At 39.6% G+C, this 24,187-nt stretch overlaps 1 protein-coding gene across 1 annotated transcript in view; it reads left to right on the top strand.

The window, feature by feature from the left end:
• Positions 1–1,640: 1,640 nt before the first annotated feature.
• ONECUT1 (one cut homeobox 1) overlaps positions 1,641–24,187 on the top strand; it is a 38,888-nt gene continuing 16,341 nt past the window's right edge. The window contains exon 1 of the mRNA XM_031955229.1: positions 1,641–3,124. Within this exon, the coding sequence (XP_031811089.1) occupies positions 2,035–3,124 (1,090 nt within the window). The 5' untranslated portion in view covers positions 1,641–2,034. The remainder of the gene's footprint in view (positions 3,125–24,187) is intronic.

Genomic DNA, 24,187 nt, shown 5'->3' with positions numbered 1-24,187 from the left:
TTATTGTTCACAGTCAGACAATGAGCACATCTGTCCATTCTCCAAGGGATAAAAGCACCTAAGCGGACACAGCTCTGCCTTTTGTTTTGTGGCCCCCCCTCCCTTTTGTAAACGAAAGAAAACCTCGGCATGTGGTGAACTGGCGTGCTTCCAGCATCTGAGCCAGCTCTGTGTTTTGCTCCCTCCCCCTTATAGAGTCCCACACACCCCAACTAAAGCCTAGATCTATCTCCAAAGTACAACTGAGGTTGGTTTAGAGGAAGGGAGCAAAGGCTCATCTGAGATATCCTATTCGCACAAGGATCGGATTCTGTAAAAGATCTGAGCTTATGGGGAAAGTGTAGGGAAAGAATGGAATCTGTTTTCAAATCTTTACTCTCTGAAGCTCCTTTCAGAAAAAGAAGGATGTTGGACTTGGGCGAGTTCTGGCCTGGAGCAGAGACCGGGTCAGGCAATAGTAACTGCTTAAAAGTGAAGACTGACTGGCACCCGGTCCGAAGTCCTCCACTGTCTCCCTTTTTCTATCCTTGAGCTCCACGGGATCGCCCCTTTGTAAGGACATAGGCTAGCCCAGCGGTCGGGGGAACGGGACAATAATATCCTAAGGGACTGCCTGGATCTCCCGCCCGAGCAACTGAGGGTTCGGTTGCCTCTCCAGGACCCGGAAGTTAAAAATGAGAATTCACCGGGGGTGGGAAACAAACTCCCTTCCCACCCCACCTACCCCCGAAAATGCCAAGTCATTGGAAAGGAAGGAGACACCCAGCTGTCTATAGTGTTAATTACTGAGAAAGGCTGGAAGAAACCAGACGATTGGGAAGAATTAGGTGCGTAAAGACGTCCCGCAACCCCATACTCGAGCCCAGCCACCTGAGTCCCCAGGGCCTGGCGCTCAGCGGAGGGCTGACCCTCAAGCCAGTTCTGGCACTGCCCCCCCCCCCAAGGCCATCGCCAGGAAAACTTTGTCCCACTTTCCTGTCACCCTCCCCTCCTAGGGCTGAGGTGGGGATTGGATGTGATAGAAAAAGTGGATTGCCAAAAATCTTGGTTAGAGGTAAGGGAAACTGAAACCACCGGCTGCCTTCCCTCTCTGCCACCTACTCAGCACTCTGTCTCCAACCCATTGTCAAGAAAAAAATCTGGCAGATTTTAGGATCAGTGCTCCTATCTGCACTCTCCGTCCTGCTCCATTCTACCATCATCATCAGCACCACCACTGCCACCACCACCACCCCAAATCCTTTGCCAGCCCCGCCCCCTCCCCCCTTACAGTCTAAGGCCCGGAGGCTGCTGTGATCAGAGGGGGCGGGGTTGACGCGGCCTCTGGGCCCAGCAGCAGAGCACAAAGGTTGACGGCCTGGCCCGGCCTCCCCTTCCAGGAGCTGGGAGGAGAAATCCTTTAAAGCCAGGATGCGGGCCTGAGCCCATCCAAGAAAACAGAGCGGGACGCGCATCTCCAGCTGCAGCTGCAGCTCCAGGCTCCTGTCGCGCTTTCCCTCCTCGCTTTTTTGCATGTGCTCGCGACTTCCCAGCCGGACTCCGATAGGAAGGCGCCTGGCCCCTTCCTTAATATGTATGGGGACGTCACTGGCCCGGCCCGGAATGGGGGTGGGGTGGGGGGCCGTATCAGTGCGCATGCGAACTCTCCTCCGGTAGCAGCAGCGGAGCGGTGGCCAGAGACTCTGAAACAGTAAAAGAGACATGGCTAGAGATGGCGAGGGACGCAGCCAGACACCAACTACGGCTGCTGCGGGGGCGATTTTAAAGGAACCGGGGGCCTTATAATTATAAAGAGAAAGGGGGAGAGAGAAGGGAAAAGGGGGTGGAGAGACAGTGTTTCCAAAGCAGCTCAAACATTTTTTAAATTAATTTTTAAGGAAGAAAGCAAAGAACGAGAAAGGGAGGTGGGGGCGAGGGAGAAGAGAGAGACAAACACAGCGAAACAACCCGCATCCATCAGATGTGAAGACTTCCTACACCGTTCCCACTGCCCGGCCAGATAGATGTTTTGTCCGCCGGGTCGCACGAATCACAATGAACGCGCAGCTGACGATGGAGGCGATTGGCGATCTTCACGGGGTGAGCCATGAGCCGGTACCCGCCACAGCCGATCTGATGAGCAGCAGCCCCCACCATCGCAGCTCTGTAGCCCATCGCAGCAGCCACTTGCCCGCTCACCCCCGCTCCATGGGCATGGCGTCCATCCTGGACAGCGGCGGGGACTACCACCATCACCACCGACCCCCCGAACACGCCCTGGCGGGGCCCCTGCACCCCACCATGACCATGGCGTGCGAGACCCCTCCAGGTATGAGCATGACCAGCACATATACCACGTTAACCCCTTTGCAGCCTCTACCTCCCATCTCTACGGTCTCGGACAAGTTCCCACATCACCATCACCACCACCACCACCATCACCATCCTCACCACCACCAGCGGATCGCCGGCAATGTGAGCGGTAGCTTCACTCTCATGCGGGACGAGAGGGGACTAGCGTCCATGAATAACCTTTACACCCCCTACCACAAGGACGTACCCGGCATGGGCCAGAGCCTTTCGCCCCTCTCCGGTTCTGGTTTGGGGGGCATCCACAACTCCCAGCAAGGATTGCCCCATTACGCCCACCCGAGCGCCACTATGCCCGCTGAAAAGATGCTCACCCCCAACGGCTTCGAAGCCCACCATCCAGCCATGCTAGCCCGGCACGGGGAACAGCACCTCACCCCCACCTCCGCAGGCATGGTACCCATCAATGGCCTCCCGCACCACCCTCATGCCCACTTAAATGCCCAGGGTCATGGACAGATCCTGGGCACTGCCCGGGAGCCAAACCCCTCGGTGACCGGCTCCCAGGTCAGTAATGGAAGTAATTCAGGGCAAATGGAAGAAATCAATACCAAAGAAGTGGCGCAGCGGATCACCACCGAGCTCAAACGATACAGCATCCCTCAGGCCATCTTCGCTCAAAGGGTGCTGTGCCGCTCGCAAGGGACCCTCTCTGACCTGCTGCGCAACCCTAAACCTTGGAGCAAACTGAAATCTGGCCGAGAGACCTTCCGGAGAATGTGGAAGTGGTTACAGGAGCCGGAATTCCAGCGAATGTCAGCGCTCCGGTTAGCAGGTGAGCCGGGAAGGCAGAGAAGTTAGTAAGGGTGCTGGGGAAATCGGGACAAATCGTCACATTTGACCCGGTAGAGTTAGTTGCGCCTCTACCTAGACAAATCAGTTCAGGGACAAAAATACACCCGGTACATGGCCTCTCGGGTCCGGTTACTTCTCTTCCATTTTTTTTCCTCGGGACCCAAACCAGGCAGTCCCCATCGCAGATACCACTGAGGCTCCGGCTTCCGGAGGTTGTGTAGGGAGACAGGACTGAGGGGAGGTCTGGCAGAGACTCGAGAAAACCAGCAATACCTGCCAGAATCTTTAGCTGCACAGTCTGCCCATAGCGTACTCTCGTGTAGTGTACACGCGCGTACACGGGTGAGTATTATTGTAAGTGTGCATTCATGTTGTTCACACGGAACTCGCATGCCCTGGGCTCCCGTCCTGTACGAGAAGCTCAGGTTTGGGGAATGGAACATAAGCGCTGTGGGTGAGATTCGTAAAGAACTTTACTATCTGGAACTTATATTCATTTACGTAGGTGAATCGCCTCCTGCTTGGGATTCTACTTCGTGCGGCCAGAATGTATCTTATCCTATTGCTATTTTAGATGCCAATGTGTTTGTGAATAATGAGTATTCATATTTGTAGCTATAAATGCCCACTGTTTTCATCCTTCCTTCTTGATCTCCCTTGGCTCTCTCTTTCCTGGAATTAACCCAGTTATAGAGGACTTGAATGTTTTCGTAGAATGAGATGCGAGATCGAAGAAAGCAAAAAGGAAGGAGGAATAAACTTGTGTCCGTCCAGCTAATCCGAGTTTCTCTAGGTGCCTGCCTCCTTGGGACTTCATTTCACTTTATTCTGCTGCTTCTTTGAAAAGCTACCACCCATGTCTGCAGGAGGGTCTGAGAATTCCAAATGTGGTAGGAAGGAAGCCCCACCGCTAGCTTTCAGCTCTGAGCTGAAGTAAAAAAAAGAAGCGAGAGATTGATTGACCCGCGCTGGTTACCAGCTTCTTCGTCCTGGCAGTTTCGGTCAGTGGCCTGCTGGTTTTGTTATTTCCGCAGTGATGGCATTGGGGGGAAAGGTGAATGATTATTCTTATAATTTTATGGTAGAACTAGAACTCGAATCTAATTGTCTATTTGGGATATTTAAAAAAAAAAAAAAACCTAACTAAAAGGAGATGCGAGGCAGAAAAACGAGGGGAATAAGGGGTCCAGGTGCTGGCTGTAGCTGAGGGAAGAAATGGAAATGATTTTTTTTCCCAGGGATCAGAGGCCGAATTGTGACTGCAGTTAGGTTAATTTAATCCTCCCGCCCCCTTCGGCCTCCACACCTCAGACCCTGCTCCCAGGCTGAGTGAGTGGCTTGAATAGAATGGTAAAGGCCTGAATGAGGGTTTGTTAATTAACTGATCGTTCTCCATTAATTCGTCCCTGGAGAACAAGAGACAGTCAATCCGAGCCAGAGCCGGGGGCACTGAGCCGTTTCACAGGCTAAAATCAAAGAGAAGGCCAGAGCTCCCTATCTCCCTCCCTCCTTTTCTGCGGGGTCGTCCCCCTAACTCCATAGCCTTCCAATGAGAAGAGAGAGACATGCCAGGTGCAGGCAGGACTAAAACTTAAATCTGAAACCCAACTGCGAGGTCTGTTTGCTTTTACTTTTCCTTCTCTTGCTTCTTCCCCTTGCCTGATTTCACTATTCCAATCCCAAGATTCCATCCCGATGCCTGGGGTACTCCATTGACTGTATTCACTGGCCCCTCTTTTTCTATATGTTTCATTTTTTTTTTTCAGCACCGTTTACATGATGCCTTCTCCACATTCATTATTTCAACTTCTCTGTTTCATTCTGGAAATAGGAAGAAGTTGAGGAAAGAGACTACTCAATTACGGACTGTTATTTGTCCCCATATCCCCTATAGGGAGGACAACGTCTTCCTTGAGGGGGGAGGACAATGTTTTCATTAAGGGGATTATGTTTGTCACACTCTTATCTTTCCTTAAGGGGGAGGGGGCAGAGGGGGGAAAAATGGGACTTCTGATTACAGAACAGAAATTCTGTTCCACACATTTACCCCACTGCCCTCAGGCTGTTGAACTAGACCCAGGTTTCTAGCATGTAAATTAATTCCTCTACTCCTTAGAAAAGAAGTGTCCTCTTGCTAATGCTGGACTCCACTAGCTACCTATTTATTTTCCCCAAAACCATCATTTTGGGCCTCCTGTTAAGTTGGAGGAAGATGATGATATTGATTGGCTTCAGTCCTTGTCTTAAGAGATGAAGGGAAGTGTGGAAAGCTTGACAAGTCCAGACATCAGAGGAGTGAAGGTGATCACTTAGACATACACTGGGAAGGAGCTGAGATGGTGAGGAATGGTTGGATCTCTAACCTCCAGGGTTGAGAGCCCTTTCACTACACTCAAATGCAAGAACAGTTGGGGTCCCGAACTAGTTAACAATAGAAACAAGGTTTTGTCTTTTTGGAGAGCAGACCTTGGCAGCTCCAGTTTGCTCCTAAGGATTTGTGAAAGGAATCATTGAGTTACTCCTCTTTGCTCCTAAAGCCTATGAGATCACCAGAGGTTGAACCCCAGGTAGCATCTTTCCGATTTCTATTTTCCAACATCAGTTAATCAAATGACCTATAGCAGCCTAGTCCTTAAGCAAGAATTAATATTGACCATAATGGCTTGCCCTAAAAGAAAAGAGTAAGTTGTTTTCCTTTGGCCTCCTATTGATGGCAGTAATTGGAATAGGACTTAGAAGGACCCTCTAGAGGGAATGGGTTTCTAGAGTTCTTTTGAAGCCTTTTTCCTAATCTAATACATACCTAGAAATCAAGCAAAAACAGGAGAGCATTAAGCTTGTTACATATAGATGGTATGTCAGGGTACTGACCAATCACATTCTCTCAGAAAGAATATGATCACAGAACTCTTTCCTCCCACATCCAGTCTTCCTTGAGAGTTTAACCAGCAATTGCCCTCTGTTTTCTTCCATTTATGTCTTCAATTCTCTTCTGCCTCCTCCTCCTTCTCTCTCTCCTATTCTCTTTTTTTCTCTCACTCTTTCCACAATCTAATTTCTTCTACAATTCCACAAAAATTTAATAGTTTGTCCCCTCTTCCCCAGCAGTAGAGCTACCTTGGTAGTAGAAATGGAGAGAATCTATTGCACACACAAAAAAATAAATTTGTAATTATTTAAAACAAGTAAAAGTAAATAGGAAGGGAGAGTTTGCTTTTGCCCCATCCCTCCCTTTATATGACAAAAAAAAAAAAAAAAAAACTTCCTAGAGGGGAAAGGCTCTAAGACAATAATGAGAACCTGGAGGCTGGGATAGCATAAGTTGACTACAAAGTTATTTTAGTAATGATGTAGTAACAGTTAATGAATAAAAAATTCAGAGAACAACCAAAATCATGACCTGGATGGAATTAGAGTGTAAGCCTTATGAGGTGTATAACCTTTTAATAGCCTTTGCCCTACTCTGTAAAAGGTTGTGAAATACAGGAATATTTTGAAACTATGCTGGAACTTTTATTTTTAAAAAAAAATTTGTAAGCATAACAGAGGAGTAGTTTGATTTTGGAATCCTTAAAAAGATAATTGAAGTAAAAGACTAGAATGAATCTTTTAATGGACTGTTAGCATTTCTTTTCCCCTTAATCCTTCAATCCTATCTCTTTAAGGCAAAGAGCAGAAGCTTCCTGCAGATTTATATTTTTAAGGAAGGAGAATGTTATCTCAATGCAATGTTTAGTATGCGTGCTGCTTAAGTGAACACACTATGAATGTGAAGAAAGCACCGGATTTGAGCTTCTGACTAGAAAGAGCGATGGAGATGGGATCTAGTAAGGACCTGAAGAGGTCTCAGTTGAATTAGCAACTGTGGAAGAAAGGAAGCTGGGCCACATGGGCAATTGATGATGTACTCCAAATGCTTACTTCTCCTTTTTTCCACATGTACAAATCTAACCCCCTCTCTTCAGCTTTACTATAACGTGTTATGTGTTTCCCGACAAAAATAGATAGAAAGGGCTAGTATGAGATGGGTAACAGAGGGAAGTTTCACCGAATTAGATGCAAAGAAAAAAATCAATATTTTTTCCTCAAAGTAATAATCGCTGCTTCCCATTAGAGATGCAGCCCAGCAGCTCTCTCGCCGCTAGAGTGTTGTGTCCCGGGTGGGGTGGGGTGGGGTGACATGCCTCTGACGTGGACGCCTATCAAACGGAGGAGGAGATTAGTTTCCAATTAGAGATCCCATAAATGTGCTCGGCCGAGCTGCTGAACCCGTCTGGGCGGGAAGTAGAATTCTATGTGGAGGAAGCTTTTGCCTTCATTCGCCCTTCTGTGTTTAAATCTGTTTAAGCAGAACTTGACTAGGAAAGCGCCGTTCTATATCTGCTTGGATTCAAACATTATCCGGGTATACATCTGAGGTTTCGGAAATGCATTACTCTGGTATCTGGAGGGAATCAATAACAATGAAAAGAATTCATCCTAAGCTAACTGTGAGGGAGGAAAGGGAATAGACTCCTAAAGTCACCAGGACTGGCTCAGATTCATTCCAGTCTTGAGCATCTGGAGTTTCCCCAGTGATTCCCTTTCCAGGTCCTGAATTTTGTTCGATCTTGGGGAATTCAGAGGAGAATGGGGGAGTTTGGACAGAGAAAGTGACCTCGCCTTGGAACTACAGAAATAATCTTGTCTTCATCCAGAGGTGCTGAACCCGCCGCGTGGTCACCCGGAATCTGAGAAAGTGTCGGCGGGGCCAACTTGGGGCTTGTTTGCTGTAAGTGGCCTTGTGGCCTGGTTGATTTATAACTGAATCCTGCATAACTCCATTTGCTTTTTGTTAATGTTTCTCCAAATTGGGGGAAGGAGGGCAAGAGAGAGCCAAGGATCATTTCCACAGGTCCCTTCGTTTCTTCTGTGCCAAGAAGCTAAGGATGGCCCGGAACCCAGGTCCAAAGTAGTAGAAGAGAGGGACATAGTTAGCTCCACTAATCGGACTACCTAAGTGGGCCAAGATCAAAGACTGAGGTGGGACGTTTCCCCCAACTCTGAGGCGAAAGCGATTTTTGACCTACAAGTGGCCCATTCAGGAAACGCAAGATATTATAGGAAAGAGCCTCCAAATCTCTAACATACACACACAGACACACACACACACACACACACACACACACACACACACACACTCCTTTGGCCCAGGCTCAGCCAGTTGCAGCTGCTCTTTGAGTAGGTCAGAGCCGGTGAACAAAGGGACCGCGGGGGAGGGGCAGAACTGGCCCAGCTGGGAGCCCCCTGGGGATTTATTTCTCCTCACCCCAAGATTCTAGAAACAAACATACATTAACGAAACTCATACGCACTAACACTAACTTTCAGTTTGGGGGGCTCACCCTGAATTAAGGAGTTTCTTTCCCCTCAGTCCGATGACCTTCCCGCGGCTACCAATGTTAGTGTCCGCCTTGTTATTGTCTCTCTGACAGTCACCCACAGTGACCGACGCGGGCAGTAACAAAACCTACACTGCCATTCATAAAGTCTTCGTATCAATGTCTGCAGTTGCTCTTAACGGACTTGTGCTTGAGCTCGAAATTACCCTGACACCGCGTGAGTCTCCAAGCACTCCAACTTTTATTTCCCTTTCTTTTCTTCCCCGCCCTTGCTTTTCAGGAAATGGGGGAATAGTTTATTATTGGGTTTCCCCCGTCATTTGTGGCATTATTGTCCGCAAACAATAAAATCCAGGAGAAAGATTACACACCCAGGAAAGAGAAATATTGGGAGGGAACCACCTGCCTCATTAGTAGACAGCTTTTCCCGGCCTTCTGGGTACTACCATTTTGCTAAAACGCCCAACTTTGCAATTTCAGAGAAAATCTCTTCAGCCATTACCTTCAGAGACTTTTCCCTCTTAGAGGAAAAAAAAAAAAAAAAACCTGTTTGGATGAAAGTCAAAAGCACTGCTCAACCAACAGGCCCCACTCAGTTGTCTATAGAGTTCTGGGCAGAATGATTTGCTACTCTATCTCGATGGGTTTTAGGTTACACAAATGTTATTACCATTCTTTATGCTAGACATCTCAGCTTTGCTACCTCCTCTACCACCACTTCACAAACACATCTCTGCTCCCCCTCTAATCACTTCTTGACCTTATACTTTCAGGGTGTGTTTGCAGCAGCAAGTACAAATCCTGGAATAGTCTTTGTCCTCCTTTCTGCTGCTTACAAAAACATCCAGAAAGAACAGGACTTCTCTAGTGAGCTATGAAATAACTGGGAAGTGTCTACACTATTGACATGCTACCCTACATTTCTGCCGACCTTCAATTGCCCAGCTGCTACAGCTTTTTTTTTTTTTTTTTTTTTTAAGAAGCTGGTCTTGCCCCCTACTGGCCAATGTAAGGCAAATTGTTAACTGGGGGAATTCTTCCTTCAGCAGGCACTTTAGAGGAAAAGGATCTTATTTCTATGGTTATTAAATTTTTCTAGTTGTTGTGATAATTAATATTAATAACAGCACTAATAAAAAGGAGATGGATTGGAAAAGACAGAAGGTGATGAGCCATAGAAGCATAGCATTTTAGAGTTGGATGTTACCTCAAAGGTCACATCCTTTGATATATCAGATCAAAGTTCTCAGATATCTCAATAGGAATCTCCATAGCATTCCAGACCGAAGACATCCAATTTCTGCTTGAGGACATTCGCTGCTGGAAAATCTACTACCTCCTAAAGTAGTCATATCTGTTTTGGGCAATTTTAAATGGATAAAGACAGAATCACAAATAAAAACTTTAAAGTCTCAGGCTTGGTATTGTGATATAAAGAGGGGTTATATTGAGGCTCTCTGAACTTATGGCTGAAAAATTCCCTAGTGAGGAGACAGGTTCTAACATAAATTTGCAGTTTTCTTAGAGCATTAACCTCCACCCTGAAACAATTTACTCAGCATTTAGATTAGGCACATTCTTTTGTTGTGGTACCTATTTGGCTATATCAAGGTTGGAATAATATGACTAGAAAACATAGTTCTCATTTGAGCCTAAGCTTGAGCAAGGAAACGTTAGGATTTGTGTTTGCTTTGTTTTATTTTTCTTTCTTAAAAAACAAAACAAAGCAAAATCCTCCTAAGACAGAGCCAGAAAAAGTGGGTTCTTTGTCTAAAGCATGCCACATTCAAATTTATCTCTGGGAAAGATGGGGGCCACTAAATCCAAAATAACCATCTTAAGAACAAGTTTAGACTGCTTTGTTTCCCTGGCTTTCTTGGTTGCATTGTCCCTTCAGTACCCTGGACAGGGCTTCTGAGGACCACTAGTGCTAGAGTGGATTTGATTCAGGCTTGATCTCCCCCGCAGGGCCTTGCTTTGCAATTACAAAGGCGCTAAGAATCTTTTGAGGAAATAAAGATGGAAATACGTGTTCATTGAAAGGAGATAAATTATCTAGGAATCCCGAACTCCCAAATGGGAAGGTTTGCACCCACTGCAAAGTAAACGGAAGTGTGAGATTGAAAGGACTGATTCTCTCTCTCTCTCTCTCTCTCTCTCTCTCTCTCTCTCTCTCTCTCTCTCTCTCTCTCTCACACACACACACACACGTGCGCGCGCGCTGCTGTTTTCAGCAAATGTCTGAGTTCACTTACACACCTGCTTTGTAGAATCTAAATGTGCGTCCCTGTGGGTGTGACATGGGTTGGATCATTAAACTAAAACGTTCAATTCAGTCCCTTTGATCCGTGCTGAGAAAAATCTATAGTGATCTCTAATCTAACTGGTCTTTAAGGAGATTGTTACGATAGTAACACGGGATACGTTTTGATGTCATCATTTTTACATTCATGGTGATTCAGCTAATGAAAGGAACACTACTACAAGCAGATGTCGGATGTTTTGTTGTTGTTGTTGTTGTTGTTTAATAGGGAATAATTCCAACTCTTCAATTAATGAAGTCAGTAACTAATGAGGACTGTCACTGATATAGCACCATTCAGCCTTGGTAGAAACTGACTTTGTCCTTGAAAAAGCAACCCTCTCTCTTCTTTGCCTGTAAGCATTGATTGTTTAAATATATATAATATAGATTAAACATATATTCATTTGATGTCTGAAATCAACCTCAGAGTCTTTTATGAGTAAGAGGAGGAAATGATCAATTTCATTTGAGCAATATCATTTCATCAATTCATCTGTGCTCTCTTAATTGATAGAGAGGGAGTAGAGAACCCCAAACCAGAGTAGTAGCAATGTTTTAGGGGTCTGATTGAGACTGAAACTGTTACATTGTGGACTTCTTGTAAAACTGTTTGAATTCATATGGCATTGACATAAAAATTGCTTCATTTTTCCAAATAATAGAATCATATTATAATTAAAATGTATGTACTACTAATAATATTAATAAGCATACCTACTTTGCCATTTAATTTATTTTAAAGTTATTTTTCATAAATTCAAGTAAAAGAACTTAATTTCAATATAAAATTCATTCTGTGTATATTAATGGGCTTGTATCTCTGAATGTACAGCTAACAATTACAAATAAATATTTTAATGTTTCCTTAAAAAGCCAAACTTTAATTCTCCTTCCTATATTGTGACAAGGAATATTTTAATGAGAGTATTCAGATTAGACAAGAAGCTATAATTTACATGTACAAGCCAGAAAATGGTGCACCAGAAAGACCATTGAATTTGAAGTCAGAGAAAATGGATTGAATTTCTGGCTTTGTCAACTATATGATCTTGGATAAATCACTTACCCTCATTTGTAAAATTAGGCAATTGAATTAAATTTTCTTCCAGTTCTAAATCTATGGTGTTAAAGAGAAAACTTAGATTAGGTCTATTGATACAGAAGTGACTGACTGGATACATCTTTTAATTCTCCTTTGAACTGTAGTGAGTTTTTTTCTGAGTTTATTAAATAACCTTGTTGCATGTTAATTAACAATGAAAATTAACAGATTCACAGCACTAGGATAAAAAAAAAAAAACTTGCAGCCCAATAAGAATTCTAATTAAAATGAAAATGATTAGCCCTGCCACTGTCATCTTTTTTTCTGACTATTGATATTCAGTGATATTGGACATCATCATTGTACTGATAATTGTGGAAAGGTGTAATAACTGAATGTAAAGCAACTGATCAGAGCAACCACTGAAGCCCTCTTACATTATATTGTTCAAATGAATTGGACTTCATAAATAAGCATTTATTGTGTTTCTAAAATCTTCCAGGCACTGGGCTTGTCTTATGTTTATATGGTAACATATTAAAACATTTAAGTCCTGACTTCACATAGGCTATCTCATTTAATTCCTACAATTATGTGAGTTGAGGAAGCATTATTATTCACATGTAAAGTAAAGGAAATGCATACCCAAAATGTTTTGTTATTATTTTTTATGAAAGGATCACAGATTTAGAACTAGAAGAGATCCTATTTTTAACAAATGGGGAAACTGAAGCCAAAAGAGGTTATGACTTGCCCAAGCTAACACAAATAGTTAAGTATTATTAACTAAAATCCATATCCTTCAACTCCAAATTTAACATTCTTTTCACTTCACCACACCTAGTTGGTAATTATCTTCAAAGAAAAATCACACTTCTGACTATTTCCATAACATTGGTATCCAATCATTTTATAAAGTTTCTTTTTAGGAAATGCATTTTTATCCTTTAAGGAAATCATGCCAATAAAAAAACATCTCTATGTGACAATACTTGAATTTAACTAGGCCCTAACAATTAATACATCATATTAATATGATTTGTCTATATATACAAACTAGATGGTAAGTAACCAGAAATATAATCTGCCACTTGTATAGATGGATCAAATAGATGGAATGTTTGCCCTATATCTACAGGCCTAACTTGAACCGTCTATGAAAAATAACAAGAGTGCCTTAAGCGTAGAACACAAATGCCTTTTCTCTAGGGATCTCGAAAAACTTCACATCTCTTACCTCATTTCTCTTCACAACATGCCTGTTAGAGTTATGTATTATTGCTTCCATTTGTTGAAACTGGAGAAAGAAAGCAAAAGACACATAGCAAGGCAGTAAAGGAACCAATTTGCCAGGTCATTGTTCATCCTGCTACATGCCCTATGTGTGTGCTATAAGTAGTTCTATTCCACCTGGAATCACTGACTGCTGGGACCAAGCTGGGGGGTATCTTTGTAAATCTAAAGATCAATGTAGTATATTTGGTCCCCATTCTACTTCTTGCTTTTGAGCTCAAAATTGCCATGTATAATGGCTATAATTTGCTTATTTTTCAGGATTTTATATGTTTTAGAAAATGCGTAGATACATAGATTGTATCTATAAAATATCAACATCATGATTTCAGTGGATAGTAACTACACCTGTGATTTCATTAATATAAGAAACTCTCTGCAATCTACAATACCAGAATCACTTAGAACACACAGAGGTTAATTTGACCTGGGTTACATATCTAATATGCATCAGAGGTAGACACTGAATCCAGGTCTTCCTGTCTTGGTATTTTACTCTCTCTCCAATGAGTCAAGCAGTCTTTCATGAGATGTTAAAAACCTAAAAGATTCAATTATTCCTTGCATGTCTCCGAACGTCATGTAACAGGAATTTTATTTCTAATACTGTCTTAGGAATTGCCATTTCTGAAACTCCTGCGTTCCTTTTTCACATCGTGAGAATTCCATAGCTCCCAAAGGAGATTAGCCAAGGAACAGTGACTGTGGGCCACTTTGTTTAGTTTTTTATAATAAAACATGGTGAAAGCGCACCACCTAGTGGTTTCAGATCTTACTACTACTTCTGCTGACTATAGTGTATGATAGGAGTGGCTAACCCGATTAAAGTATTGATGTAGTCACAAAAATCGTTCATTAAGGCAATTTAATCTTTGCTATTAAATGTCCTTTCAATTCATTTGGGGTAATTAAGATGCAGTTAAAGTGATTAAATTCTAATTACTTATGCTAGACAAAGACATATTTGTCACACTAATGTGGTTAACTAAGGACTCGGCTGAAAGTTAACATTTACTTCAGATGATGCAACTGGAGAAATCAGTTCCTCTTTTCATCATTAATCCAGTGAACTGGGTGATTATGTAATGATACTTCAAGTTCATTAAACAGAATAAGTGCTCATCAAAATGGTTTGGGGGAAAAGATGTGGCTAAAAATACCTTGGTACTTTAGCAGTTAGTCAACATTGTTGGACAAAATTGCCTTCTCTTTTTTTTCCATTTTATCCAGACATATTGAGAAATATTTGAAGAATAAGACCCACATCTATATATTGTGTGCCTAGTACCTGGAAAACAGCTTCACTAAGTTTGGAAAAACTCCTTGCTAGAATATTGGCCACCTGATGTTTAATTCTTTTGACCACAGTAATTCATTAATCCAGTCCAATTCAGTAAACATCTATGCAGTGCTTACTCTCTGTCAGGAACTCTGCTTAATGCTGAGGATACAATTAAGAAAAAAGATAGTACCTGCTCTCAAGAAGCTTATACTCTAATGGGGAAAACAACAAAGCAGGAGGACTCAGATTAGAGGAAGACCAAGCAGAGGCATCTGGTTCCATGGAGTTGAAACTAGGTAAAACAGCACAGATAGAGTAGAGTGAACCAAAAAGTCCAGTTTCTGCCCTCTGAAAAGGAAGGCAATGGGAGGAGTTTGGTATTCCACCCTCTAACTCTCCAATCAGTAGGAAAAGGAAACTGAAGGGGTGCAGGGAGGCAGTATCAGTCAAGGTTTCAGTTGTTGAGATTAGGCATGTTGATAAGATTAGTAGTTCTGACCTAGCAGGGGTATTTTATTCTATTGATTTGATACTAGACAGAGCAGCAGATGCAGCATAAAATGAGTAGATTATCATTAAAATAATCTATACAGAAGGATTATAATCTACACTGACATATAGGATGGACATAAATGAAATCACAGGTGTTTGAAGTATCCAAGTAGGCACAAAAGTGCCCCTAGGCAGCTAGCTAGGTCTGCTGGGTCAGGAAGACCCAAATTCAAATGCCCTCCTGAGGTATTTGTTAGCTGGGTGTCATTTGGTAAGTCATTAACTTCTCTTGATTTGTTTCTCTATTTCTAAAATAACACTCACCACTCATAATTGCTGTTGGGATCAAATAAGAAAAATATATAGTGATTTCATAAAAGTGAAAGCACTACCTAAATATTAGCTCTGATTACTTTGATCTTGATATTTAAAGGGAGATTCTTAAGAGGAAATTTTTTGCTACTAATATGCAGGACAAAATTGACAAAAAAGACAATTTCAAAAATATTAACAGTAGCTATTAAAAAGGAAGAAAAATCACTTAAATAGCTCTTGGTTAAAAGTATGAAATCACATCTCTAGATGTTTTAGGTTCATTAAAACACAACCATTAACTATTCCTTTGTTTTAGCCCTCCTCTCTCCTCTATTCAGACACCATATACTTTTGTTGCCTTTGATTTTGATGGGAAAAGATTCCTTTGTCTCACATTTTATATTATACTGACTATTCTGACATTTATATAGAATTATAAAGTTTGCAAGATATTTTACATATATCATTTCATTCAGTCTTTACAACCCCCCATGATGAAGTCAGACATCATTATTTTAAGTTTACTTACTTATGAGGAAAATGAGATTCAAATGAGATTATCTATGGGGATAGTTGAAAAAAATCAAGGATAGGATTTGGATGTAGATTAGGCCAGGAAAGATCCAGAATTTCAGAGTTGGATGTGATCTCAGTGGCGACCTAATCCAATACATACCTGGATAATTCTCTCTACAACATATCTGACAAGAGTCATCTAGCCTTTCTTTAAGACTTCACTGAGAGGTAACTCTACCTCTGATAGCAGATTTCACATTTGGATAGCTTTAATGGTCAGGAATTTTCCCCATAAAAGCCTAATTTTGTCTCTTTTGAATTTTCCCACCAATTTGTTCCTAGTTCTGTCACAAAAGCTCACATAACATGAATGCCAGGCCATTCACCAATCTAGTTGCCTTTTTCTGAAAGCTCTCCAGGTTATTAGTATTCTTCCTAAAATGTGATACCCAGAACTGAAGACAGTGTTCTAGATGTTGTCTATTAATTACTTTATTCATAGAAGATATGTCTCTTAATGCAGCTCAATATTTCATTACCTTTTTTTTTACCACCATAATACATTGTCATATTGAGTTTGATGTCTACTAACCCATGTACTCCTAGATGTTTTTCAGATAAATTGCCATAAGGCAATGCTGTTCTGGAGTTAGATTTTATATCTATAGCACCTCTTCTCCACTTTCCCCCTAAAACACATGCATTATCCCTGTTACCATGCAAATCAGATGTTTGGGCACAAGAATCTGACCAAACTCCAAGACAGAGATGGGAATCGTCTGCAGATAACTTATTTGACTGTGAACCTTTTGATTAGTTATTAGGAAATGTTAACAACTGTATTATACTATGTCTGCTCTCTGGGTAACATTTGCCAAAAACCTGAGCCAAAATGGACAAAAGGGCATCAGGAGAAAAAGGAAAATGATAATTAAGTAGGTCCTTTTTTGCTTTGATAGAAAACAGCCTACTTTTAATTTTTGTCTTATAGTTTAGGATTCTGTTATATATGCAATTTTATGTCCCCAAACAAACTATCACCTTAGAAAGAAATTTTAGCTTATGTATAATAGTGGGGGGGGGGGGGGTTAAAAGGATAATCTAGTCTTTGTAATAATTGCAGTGTCTTTTTTCACCACCCTCTTGATTGGAGCTCTTTTGACCCAACTATCACAATTATAACCTATTACCTAAGGCCACAAGAGTCCCTTCTTTTAATAGATACTTTGTATCAGAATTGCCAAAGGTCCCTGTAGGTGACTTTGTAGTTGAAAGGGATATGTCTTATTAGCTGGATCTTTTTAAGCTGTTTTGAGTTTTTTAAGAAATCGGAAAATTCAACTCTGCTTGTTTTTTCCTTAGCAACATTAAATTCCTTCCTCCTTTCCTTACAACATTTAAGTAAACAGAATATGCATTGCTAAAACAAAAATAAAATGAAAATATAAATAAAAAACAATTTCACTAAGTAATGATAGAAGGATTTACTCATCAATACACCTATTCAAAGATGATAAGCAAGGAAATTGTTTTTATCTTCATTAAGTTACTATGTGATAGTCAGAATTTTGAACAATTTAGTTTCGACTATCTTTCTGTTGCAACAACTGAGTTTGTTTTTTAGCTGCACATCTTAATCAAATATAAAGCTGTGTTGACTCATGGTCTTTGGGGAATTTCATTATCATTTCAAAATGCAATGCCCCCTAAATAGGAATTCAATAAATTCAACAACTGGAAAAGCATTTATCAAGCACCTTCTGTATACATTTACTTTGATAGGTCCTGGGGATACAAAAATAAAATTAGACAAATCCTTCTCTCTAGGGAGAGAAAAAGACAAGTGCATAAACTGTTAATGAAAAATAATATAGTAGTTCAAAGGAAAATTCCAGATAAAATGTGCTAAGGAATTTGAGGAAGAAGAATTCACTTTGAGCTGAATAAATCAGAGGCTTCATGGAGGAGGTGTCATCAAGTTTGTTTTTAAAATAAGGATGGGACTTCATCAGACAGAGGTATCAGGACAGAGGACATGAAGAGAAACCCATTCTGGGCGTGGAAAATAGCATGAGCAAAGTTGTTAGGCAACATGATGTAGTTCAAAGAGTTTTAGACTTACAGTTAGGAGGACTTCTGCTTGATTATTCTCTTTTAAATTATTTTATCTTTATTTACATCTTTTGTTTTCATATCACATTCTTTCCCAAGATTATCTCTTCTGTAATGTCTCTGATCCAAGAGTTATTTATTATAACAAAGAATTTTTGAAGGAAAAAAAATTCATCACCACTGAATACATTCACCATTTTGATGATATGCAATACTGCATACTCAGAGTCCCTCACTTGTTTACCAAAGGGGAAGAAAAGTGTATTTTCTCAACTCTTTTCTGCAGTCAAATTTGATTATTATAATTACATAGTATTTTCATTTTTGTATTCTCTCCATTTACTTTGGTGTGGTATTTGTGTTTATTGTTTTTCTAATTCTGCCTATTTTACTCTATTCAGTTCCTATAAGTTTTTTTTTCTTATGCCTCTCTGAACTCTCCATATTCATAATTTCTTTTAGCATATTAATATTATATTCATGTGACACAATATGTATACCTTCAAAACCAATGAGTATCTATTTTATCTCTAGTTCTTTGCTACTTCAAAGAGTGTAACTATAGATATTCTGATATATGAAATATATATGTCTATTCTTTCTTTCTCTATCTTCCTTATGGTATATGCTTACCAGTGAGATCTCTGGGTCAAAAAACTACAGACAGATCTTTTTTAGTATAATTTAAAGTTAATCAACTAACATTATCAAGCATCTACCAAGTATCAGATACAGTGCTAAGTGTTGGGAATTAAAGAAAAGAATAAAAAACAGTCCCAGTCCCTGCTTTCAAGAAATTCATAGTCGAATGAGAGTGACAACATGCAAGGAGCTGATATATATATATATATATATATATTATATATATAATAAATTAAGGATAATCAATAGAGGCAAGGAACTAGAATCAAGAAAAGTTAGAAAAAGTCTCTCATTGAAGATAAAATTTTATCTAGAACGTAAAGGACCCCATGGCTAGACTGAATCACAGTTGCATCAAGTATGTGAACTCTGAAATCATGGCAATGGACACTTTCTGAGGATAGGAACTGTTAGTTTTTGTCTTTTCTCCTCTAGCACCTAGAACAATATCATGAAAAGTAGATGCCAAAATGATCAGGAGATGAAAGAAAATGTGTATGTACACATATTATTTATAATAAAATTGTAATTAAGCTAATCTTGGTGCCTCTCTTTCAGTCAACAATTGCAGTAGTGCAGTAGTCATTAAGTGCTCCCTCATATGCTGTGAGAATTGGAGATCAAATAGAAGATACTCTTGTCTCCAAAAGGGTATTTAAAGAGGGAGAAAAGAAAAGGATAGAGACAAGTAGTAACAGAGGAAAGCACATTAACCCTAGAGTCAGAGAACCAGAGTTAAAATCCTAATGCGTAACTGTATGACATTGGGCAGATCACTTAGACTCACTGAGCCTCAAGTTCTTCATCTGTAAAATGAAAGAGCTGGACCAAATGACTTCTAGAGTCCCTTCCAATTTGTGATCTATGATCCTATAAATATAATTGAGAAGCATCGTGTCTGGGAATAGGAAAAGTGATATACTCTGTCCTCATTAAATCAATTCTGGATAACTGTGTTCAGTTTTGGGTACCACATTTTAAGAAAGACAATGATAGTGTATATCCAAAGCAGAAAAATCTTGAGATGAAGTCATATGATCAACTTGGGGCATTTAAGCCATAAGAATAGCTAATATTTATAGAATGTTTTAAGATTTCAAAGCACTTTACCCATAATAATCTCATTTGATTCTCAGAGCAGCCTTGAGAGCTAAATGCTCATTTTACAGTTGAGGAAAATGAGGCAAACGGAGGTTAAATGACTTGCCTAGGTTCACACAACTAGTATGTGAAGCAGGAGTTGGACCCAAGCTTTTCTGATGACAAATCTTGCATTATATTCATTATGCTACTTTACTGCCCAAGAAGGGAAAGCTTGGATTAGAGAATCTGATAGTGAGATTTGCTTATTTGAAGAGTAGTAATATACAAAAGTGATTTCACTGTTTCACTTGACCCCCGAGGGCAGAACTAGGAGGTATCCAGTTCAAAGAACAACTTTGGAAGTAATACATTCTCCTTCCTTAGTCTTTGAAGCAAAGGCTGGATGACCACTCACAAGATATGTTGTAAAGTCAACTTTTATTCAGTCAATACTTTATATCAGGTATGGAAAGGACCAAATAGCCATCAAGGATCCTTCAAACCTGGAGAGTCTCTGGTTTTTTTTATTAAAAAATGAAAAATCTACATGTATAAATTCCAATAAAGTCAACAAAGATTCACCTACTCAATGAAAATACAATAATAGAAAATATACTTATAGTGCTAATTACTTAAGGAAATGCTGAAAATGAAAAATGAAAATATCTTACCTTGAATATTTTTTGCTAGACACAACTCTAATTATAAGTAATTGTATCTAGAACAATTCAGTTGTCAGTTAGAATCTGGATCTGGACTCTAGTTTCATCATCACTTTGCTCTCCAGTTTTGATGTATATTGGCTTAGACGCTTTAGAACAGAACAAGTTAGTCTAACATAGACACCTGCAAATACAAAATCCACTCACCACAAAGAAAAACATAAAAAGAAGACTCCAACACTAGCAGTCAAAGCTGTATTGCTCCCTTCAGCCTTGACTGTGCCTTTGCCTAAACTAAATGACCTCAGAAACTCACTACCTATGTGATCCTGCACAAGTTGGTTAACTTCTATTAGCCTTGGTTTCCTCAACTGTAAAGTGTGGATAATAATAGCACCTATCTTGCAGATTGTTGTAAACATCAAATGAGACAATTTTTATAAAGTATATTACCTGGCACAAAGCACTATAAATGCTTATTCCTTTCTCTTTCCCCCAATGAGATTTGCTATCATGCCATATTCTACTCAATGATGTACAGTTGGATCAGTCTGAACAGAAATATATCAGCTCCCAGGATACTATGATGTGGCACATTCCATTTATAAATTTCCAGAGCCCCTGCAAAGTGCTAACAGGACCATTTGTATCCTCTTCCACCTCCTAATCCTACACTGCCTCATTATCTTTGTTAAACTAATTTTGACTGAAACCTTGTCCCTAGCAGTAAATTTAGTTTTCTGGAAAGACTTTATAGGAATTATTCATTAAAAAATTGGAAGATGGAGAGGATTTTGCTTCTCAAGAAGGAATTTGAAACATCTTAGACTGCATAATGACATATAATGAATAGAAGCTGGGACAAAGAAGAAATTATTATATCCTAGATTATCATTAGGTAGCTCAGTTTAACAGGTAACATAATATAGTACAGAATATAGAGAGCTGTCCTCTGAACCAAGAAAACTTAGATACAAGCAGTACGTGCTGACTCTATGATCTTAGCCAAGTCATCTAACCTTTTAATGTCCAGACAACTCTCATAGGCTACCAAGTGTCAGAGAAGCTACCAACTTGCATTGATAGGAGATTCCTCATCTGAGGAATCTATATCAGTGAAATTAAAGGTTCAATTCCTGTCCCTGGTCCTGCTTAATAAAGGAAAGTGATAATAAGGTCAAAATTGGGGATTTTACCATGTAATTAATATTTGCATAGCACTTTGTATATATAAAATCTTATTTGACTATTGAAGTAGATAATGTAAATATTTTATAGGTGATTTTATAGGTAAGAAAATGAGAAGTCTCAGGTCACATAGTAAAAGATACTAGGCTCAAACTCAGATATTTTTTTCTCCAAATCTAGATTCTTTTTTAATACACGAGACTAGTTCTTAGTTTTGTTCCAATACACATTAACATTACCATTGCTCATTCCAGTCAATGATCTTGCAAATGCATTCCACTGGTCACAAAGGGTCTAGGATGAAAGAGTGTTGAAGGATTAGCACAAATCCATCTTCACTGCTGCATAAACAGAATGAATGCCCCAATGAGTAGCCTTATTACCATTTACAAAGAACATTATATGATGATAAGACAGTATATTAGTTGACAGATACATTCAACCATTATTCAATAGGCAATAATATGGTTCTTTACCAAAATCTTAGTTTTGGTCGCCCTATAGTCTATGACTCTATAAACTCTAATAAATATTATGTCTTCTAAGGCTTAGAATTTCACAAGGAAGAGTTTTACTTTGGCTTTCTTCTAGAGTTCACTGTGGCAACCATAAAAAAATGAATGACTTTTTAAATAGTGAGTCAGCTTGCATCTTTGAAATCTGCTCATCAAATAGGGAGAAGGCTATGTCCCCAGTGTAAACCTGCCAATTATCTTCAACCCTAGTAGGATGGCAAAGAGGAGAGAAGGGAAGATATAGCTCTTCTCACAAAGGAGATTCCAGTGCTCCTGCTTAATGCTCTAGGGATATGATTCTCATTCAGGGTACAAGACGTCCTGGATTCCAATTGTAAGCAATCTCATTTGCTAAATGTCTTGACCCTGTTATGCCAAACATTTTAAATAATATCTTAGATAAAGATATAGATGGCATTAGCATTAATGAAGATCAAGAAAGACTTCTTGCAGAAAGTTGGATTTTATCTGAGCCTTACAAGGAAGTCAAAAAAGCAAAGAAAATACAAAAAACAAAAGGAAAAATATTTCTGTCCTTAAGGAGCACTCTATGGAGGAAGATAATACATACTCTATAAATAAATTTATATATATATATACACAAAACAAATATGCACAGAATACACACAAAGTAAAAAGAGAAGAGATGACCCCAGAATCTAAAGGAATCAGAAAAGGAATTGCAGTATTTCATGGTTTAGAATATCATCTCCTTGAGGGTACGTGTTATTTTCACTTCTGTTTTTTCTATTTCCTGTACATAGAGTAGAACCTAGTAAGTAAAAGGTTAATGCTCTTTAATTTAATTGATGAGAGATTAAATTTATTATTCTTGGCCTCAGGGAATGAAAAAAAAAGATCCAATAGAAGTAGGAGAGAGACAGCTTTGGAATTACCACAAAGACAAACTTCCTAACAACTGGAGCTATCTAAAGGTGGATTGGAGATTATAGGTTTCTCCTTAATGTAAGTTTTAAAGTGGAAATGTGCTGTCCATTTGTGATATAGAAGAGATTATTGATAAAGTCCAGATTGGGCTAGACTTCTTGTGGTTACTTCCATCTAGCAATGCTGTGATTTTATGGAAGAGACAAGAAATGATGCTCCAGAATAAAGAACCAAAAGGAAAGGGTAAAGATGTACAAGAATTAGCTGCTTTGGGTTCCTGAAAATCAAATGTAAGGTTTTCATTTTGAGGATTTACACTTTGGAAAGGATGGCAAATGCTATAACTTGGGAGTTTGAGTAATCATTTTGGTGATGATCTAGACTTAAGAAAGTAAGGGAGAAAATGTTAATAATTCAAATTAAACTTAAAGGTGTGTTCTGTGTACATTCTTTATTTAAAGAACTATTTGTTAAATGTTTCCCAGTATATCACTGAGTAACATGCTCCTTCAGTATAAGGAAAAGTGGTCCTGATTATTTAAAACTGTTTTTGTTACATTCTAATCCCTTTACAAATGTCTATTAACTAGAATGTTATTCAAAATGTAAGTTAATAATGCTTTTTAAGGAAATTGACTATTACAAGATAAATAATTATTATGAATATTTAAATGACAATTTCTTGCTAGTTTTTCTTTTTTGTTTTGTATTTCTTTAATGCCCTTATTGGGTTTTTTCTGTCACAAACATGACCAATAAATAAATTTCCATGTTGACCACATCCAGAAAAGAAGTCTGAGTCCTTCACCTATTAAGTAGTGGGTAGCATGTTTCATCTTGAGTTTCTGAAATTTTAATTGGTCATTACATTATTCAAAATTCCTATGACTTTATAAAGTGTTTGTTTTTATAATCAATGTATGTATTGTTCTCCTGGTTCTACTCACTTCACTCTATATTTGTTCATCCAAATTTTCCCAGGTTTTTCTGAAACCATCCCCTTCATAATTTCTTATAGCAAATTTGATCACATTTATATACACATAATTTATTCAGCAATTCCACAATTGATGGACCCCCTCTTCGTTTCCAGTTTTTACTACCACTGAAAAAGTGGCTCTTAATATTTTTGTACATCTTTAGAATACCCTGAATTACTTATTTCTTCCTCTTTTTTCTCCCCCTTTCCTCCTTTTTTGATTAATTTTATTTCTGTAACCAACTGTGTGTGTTTTCCTCTTCTTTAAGCAGTTGAAATGAGAGTGGGATTCAAGTAGCACCCACTCCATGACCCCTTCCTCTTTGTTTGTAGCTTCTACTTACATAT

The sequence above is a fragment of the Sarcophilus harrisii genome, chromosome 2 (genome assembly GCF_902635505.1).
Source record: "Sarcophilus harrisii chromosome 2, mSarHar1.11, whole genome shotgun sequence".
Classification (NCBI taxonomy): Eukaryota; Metazoa; Chordata; class Mammalia; order Dasyuromorphia; family Dasyuridae; genus Sarcophilus; species Sarcophilus harrisii.
Note: the sequence above shows the minus strand (reverse complement) of the source record. Positions and strands in the feature narration are given on the sequence as shown.